The 6,000-nt window shown below is 36.9% G+C and overlaps 1 protein-coding gene across 1 annotated transcript in view; it reads left to right on the top strand.

The window, feature by feature from the left end:
* Positions 1-6,000, top strand: part of GPR149 (G protein-coupled receptor 149) — a 76,433-nt gene that overhangs the window by 1,057 nt on the left and 69,376 nt on the right. Inside the window, exon 2 of the mRNA XM_007471990.1 lies at positions 1,082-1,274. Coding sequence (XP_007472052.1) covers positions 1,082-1,274 — 193 coding nt within the window. The remainder of the gene's footprint in view (positions 1-1,081; positions 1,275-6,000) is intronic.

Raw genomic sequence — 6,000 nt, 5'->3', positions numbered from 1 at the left:
GGGGGGGGGGGGGGGAGGTGTGCCAGGCAGTATGAGTGCGTGTTGAGACCACCCTCCCCGGTTTGGAGGGTCACCCAGAGACGTGCATTAAGTCCGCTTACGAATGTATCTCGCTTGGTTTTAGAGAAGCACTTGGAGGAAGGCAGTTCACGGGTAGGACTAGCAGCCGCGAAGTCTTTGCTGCTAAGTGCTTATCGGTTCAAAACTGGGGAGGAGGGGCTTCCCTGGTGACGCAGTGGTTGGGAGTCCGCCTGCCAGTGCGGGGGGTGCGGATTCGTGTCCCGGTCCCTGCGCGTCCGGAGCCTGTGCTCCGCAACGGGAGGGGCCACAGCAGTGAGAGGCCCGCGTGACAAAAAAAAAAAAAAAAAACTGGGGAGGAGTATGAGGAGCGCTTTCAGGCGCGGGAGACTTAGTTTTCTGAGATCTCTCATGGTCAAGGGTGTCCTTTTCTCTAGTAGCGATATCTGGGAGTATTCAGTAAAGAGGGTTTTTGCCCCCAATCCTCTGTCATGCCCTTCTCTCTGCTCCATTCCTCCCTAGTAAGGACACTGCCCATCCCCAGCAGGGAGACAGGAGAGGCGTGATCAGAAGTAGAGACAGCAGAAAGTAGACAAGACAGGCTTTTGTTCAAGCCTCCAGGAAAGAGCCCAGCTGAGAGGTGGCAGGTGGTGCCCTACTGTGACAAGCATAACCTGGCAGAGGTGAGGGGCCAGGGATGTGACAAAGGACATCTGGAGTACCAGGTACAGGTTTCACACATGCTTGCCTGTTTTCTGGGATAGCATTTTCTGGATTGTGACTGTGTTTCCCTGGTGGAAACTTGAGCTGGCAGCTAGCACAGACCAGGCTGTCAAGAGTGGAAACCCTCAAAGCCTGTGCAGTCTGGAGCAGCGGGCCTCCTCCCAAGGATTCCCAGTAGTCCATCACCCAAACTGAGGATGCCAGCCCAGGAATAGAGCTTCTGGCTCTCAGACAGGAAAGGGCCCTGGAAAAGGGAGCTGGGGCAGCATGCTTGAGGGAAAGGCTTGGCAAAATGGAAAATGTTATCCTAGGATAGGTCTGAAGCTCTCTGCTTTTGCAGATCTACATGGTGGTCCAGCACGTCGTGGGGTTTCAGAGCCTTCCCTTTGAGACGCTCAGCTTTCTGCTAACCCTCCTGGCCACCACTGTAACTCCAGTGTTTGTCTTATCCAAACACTGGACACACTTGCCCTGTGGCTGCATCATCAACTGCAAGCAGGACACATATGCAGTGACGTCTGATGGGAAAAAACGTAAGTCCTGAACAGTGCAGAGGTTGGGAACAATATGCATATGGTCAAATACAGAAAGGTGGTCTATTGAGAGAGTTGCCTTAGTAGGGGATGAAGAGTCCAAGGACAAATGAAGTGGTAAATGGAAGAAATTATAATGTGAAACAATTGTTAGCACAGTACTGGAGTAAGTTTTAAATGAGGCAAGTTTAAAACAGCTCTGTGAACTGCTTGTACATTGAATAATTATTTTAGGTAAGAAAAAAAGAGAATTTATTCAACACAGCATGAAGTCACAAAGGCCTTTAGGTGTTATATCTACCATAGCTCTTAGCCTAAAGTAGAAAATAACTCCCCCTCCCAAATCTACGTATGAGAAGTCTGCATCTTTGAAAAGTTAAAAACTCATTATATTAAAGTTCATTATTGCTGAGTGGAACAGTAAAGAAAAGCATTTTCTTTAGTTTGCTGCTTATATTCTTCCAGGGTTTTGGAAAGTTTTCAGAGTAAGCAATAGGAGTGACTAAAAACAGTTCCAAAACAAATTTTAAGTGTTTGCCTCTGCTTTTAGAAAACATACATATATACACAAAACAACCCCGCAAACACCTATAATTTCAAAAAAGGACAAAGGTGGCAGAGTTTGTCAATGTATGTTCATGTATGAATCTAGCCATGCCAGTTACTTAAAACAAACAAACAAACCAAAAAAAAAAAAAACAACTATGTTCTAAAGAGTACCTCTAGACCAGGAGTGCGGTCAATTATAAAACTCACTAGAGTGTAATTGTTTTTATTCTGAGACAGGAAAAGTTGAAGAATGACCTGTATATTTTGACTCTTCCAGTAAGGAAAAGGATATTTTTTTTGTCATTCCAGACAAAAGATAGGATGTTCTACCATTTAATAAATCCAAGACTACATTAGTGTATGCTGAATTAACTGTTCCATTAATTGTCCTTTGCTCAGAATAAGCAAGTGTATTATTCTTTAACAGAGAAGAAAGAATAAATAAAAACAGTCCATCTTAGACTATTTTAGGGCTATGAAAACTGGAGACTATTAAAGAATATTCTGCAATCAGTTCTTCAACAGGTTTATTTTATAAACATTAAATAGTCATGAACTGGTCATTTTCCATGTATTCATGACATTTAATATCTAGATAATTTTCAAATGACCAGAAGATTTTTTTTAGTGTTAAGGATGCCATGAAGTTTTATTGTTAATAGATGCCTAATTCATCTATGTCCTTAAAATAAAATAACCATGGAACTTGTAATAATTATGTGCTTTTGGATATTAATATCCAGAGCAACAGTGACACAGAAAATTAATAATAAATCTTTTTGAACCACATAGAAGAACATAGAACATGTAAAAATCACTTACAAGCCTGAAAGTTCTACCATTCTATCAAACATTAATATTTTGTCACTAAATTAATGAACTAACCCCATCTTATAGTATTTAAAATTGTGAGAGAGACAAGAAGAGTTTAGGGCAGTCATTTTTAAGAACTTAAGGGCACCTCTATCAGAGCTGAAAACAAAGCAATGCAACAGATCTATCACTATAAATGGTCTAGGAAGCACTTCTGTCTTATACTGCACAAAATAGAAGAAACTACAGCAGACTAGCAGAATCAATAATCCTGCTAATATCTCATGTTTGAAATTAGAACCATGCCTTTCAAGATCAAAATAATATTTTTCCTCTAAAATTATCGTTGCCCTTATTTGTATTTATTTTAAAATTTCAGGGAAGGTGTTGAAATGTGAGCTTAGAGAGGCATGGCTTCGAAAATAAAATGTGAGAAACGTTAGTTTAAAATGGCTCCATTCTCTTTTTTTCTTCTAACATCTTTATTGGAGTATAATTGCTTTACAATGGTGTGTTAGTTTCTGCTTTATAACAAAGTGAATCAGCTATACATATACATATATCCCCATATCTCCTCCCTCTTGCGTCTCCCTCCCACCCTCCCTATCCCACCCCTCTAGGTGGTCACAAAGCCCTGAGCTGATCTCCCTGTGCTGTGGCTGCTTTCCACTAGCTATTTATTTTACATTTGGTAGTGAATATATGTCCATGGCACTCTCTCACTTGATCCTAGGCTCTGCCACAGGAAAATTATAAGAATAAGAATGATGTACTTTCCTTGTCTGAGGACCCACCATAAATTTTCCTATTGCTAGGGTGACACAGAAACAGAATTTTGAAACTCCAAAGATGGCTCATCCTCAGGTGGGCAGGTGCTTGATCAGTTATAGTACTTTGATTCTATGTAGTTATAGTACTTTGATGGCTCCAGTGTCACATTTAAGCTTTTTCTCCTTAACAAATTAATATCCCCTTTTTACATTCTTTTGCTGGGAACTCCAGAAGCAAGAAAAGGAAAATATTTTTTCCTAACTCATATTTACCGTAGGTTCATTTTGGTGATGTAAACATAATTCTACATCTCAGCTTCACTGTATGGATACTGAGAGACATGCAGCCAGAAAATGAATGTCAGTAATGGAAAATAATTTCCAGAAATAATAGTTCTCTCCTGTTTTCAACAATAATCTGTATTACTAGTGTCTCAAAACAAAAGTGGTTTACAAAAGGATGGTTTTAACAGAGGTCTCAGGTGGTAGACATATGGATTGGATATGGCTTTCAGACCCATTTGGTTTGCATGACATGATGCGTTCTTTTTTAAATTAAATAAACAGTTAAAATAAAATAGTTTCTATAAAAATCAGATTTTCAGCTTCTGTTTTTTGACAAAGTCAAAGTATCTGCTGACATGTTACTCTGAAGAATTATGTATATTTATAAGCTGATATAATTACTTATGTCTAAAATTGTCATTAGTAAGATGTGATTAAAAGCAGAAGACTAGAGCTATTTCATGCCTTATCCAGGGTTTTGCTTTTCAGAGCAAATGTAACATTATACTTATTTTTCATAAGTGTACTATAGACTTCAAAAGACCCTGACTCTATTCTTCTAAGTTTCTTGTAAGTTACTAGTCAAATATTGTCAACTCTGTTTTGTTGTTTTAGCCTATTACCTTCATTGGTTAGTCAGAATTTACCTCTAGTGTTAAGGAAAAGTCAATAACAAGAAATGTTTCTATTGGTTACATTTCATAATTAATGTACTTCCCTTAACTCAAAGATAGCACATCAGGGACATTCTGCGTCCATTAACATATTTCACGGATCTGATTAGCAGTAAAGCAATTTCACACAGAGGTTAATGACTTCAGTTCTTGAGTCAGCTTTAAATTAAAATCTCTTTACCAAGTAAGTAATCTTAGGTAGGTTTCTTCTATCAGCCTCAGTTTTCTCAAATGCAAAATAGAACGAATATGCCTTTTATTATGTAGGGTTGTTGTTTTGTTAAATGTCATGACCTTTGTGCATAACTGTCCCTGGAATGCTCTAGTTCCCCACTGTATCTTTCTCAATCACACTTCCTTCTCATAGCCTACCTCAGACTGCTTCTTGCACCCAGTGATGTGGAAGTAGATTCTCCATCGACACATTCTGCACAGTTCTTTAAAAACCTTACTCACTTTTGCTTTATATATTTCATAGTTATAATACACAGCTAATAAAATATATAGCCATAGATATCCATTTATATGATAAAATTGGGATTTTATGACAGTTTTTGTTTGCTTAATATCCTTGAATTGACCACTTGTCACTTTATAACTTTTTTTAGAGAAAAAGGAAACCCAACAGTAACTAAAACATCCTTTTAGTTCCTTCAGCTTTCACACTATTAGAGTAACTTAAAAATTCTAATTTAATTTTACTGGACTATATTACTAGAAAAAGTTAAGTAGTACTGTAAATGAAGTAGTGTATAATGTTAACATCTGTTTCTACTTTTCCATTTTCTTTGAATAGAAATTTTTGTTTGTATCCTGGCTCAGTGAATGTTTTGGCTCAAATAATGAGTGATACCTATAAATTCTCTTTCAGTCAGCAGAATTGGTTTGTAAATCTTCAGTTCTGAGACAATTTCAGTAATAGAATCAGCATATGAATGACATGAGGTTGTATTGTAAAATGAATCAAATTTTACCTGTTGTTCTCATAGAAATTTTATAGTTTTTAATAAATTTTTCCACCAAGGATAGCTAAATGTGTGCTATAAAACACAGAACTATCCAAGTAGAAAAATGTTTTGAAATGAGCCATGTTTGAAAGATGAAAATCAAAACATTACATTGCATTTTGTCTACCATCTTGATATAGCTTCATTCTTAATACACAAAAATTATCTAGTATTTAATGACGTTCACATACAACAATTGTATCACTTCTGTCACATTCTCATGTTGTTATTCTACTAAGACTTTATACAGTATTCACCAAATAGTAGTGCTATATGTAAGATACCATCATATTTCACCTGATTTAAACCATGGAAAGTTTTATGTGTTCCTGCTAAACTGCTCTTGTAGTTAATCAGGTATATACATGTTGTAAAGTGCTTCAGTTCACAGAAATATGTCTATATACTCTTCTTTAAAATTCATTTCAAATTTATTCAGAAGTGTACATATTATTTTTAAAAGTTTAAAAACTGTATTGTAGCATTATCTAATTTTTACTGTATGCATTTATAAACATATAAATGTCAGGAATGATATACATCAAAATATTTAAAGCACTTATATCTGTTGTTGGTATTGCCAGTAGAATAGCTCAAGTAATATTAAGAACTTTTTAATAATTAAATT

The sequence above is a fragment of the Lipotes vexillifer genome, unplaced genomic scaffold (assembly GCF_000442215.2).
Source record: "Lipotes vexillifer unplaced genomic scaffold, Lipotes_vexillifer_v1.1 scaffold46, whole genome shotgun sequence".
In the NCBI taxonomy this organism is placed as follows: Eukaryota; Metazoa; Chordata; class Mammalia; order Artiodactyla; family Lipotidae; genus Lipotes; species Lipotes vexillifer.
Note: the sequence above shows the minus strand (reverse complement) of the source record. Positions and strands in the feature narration are given on the sequence as shown.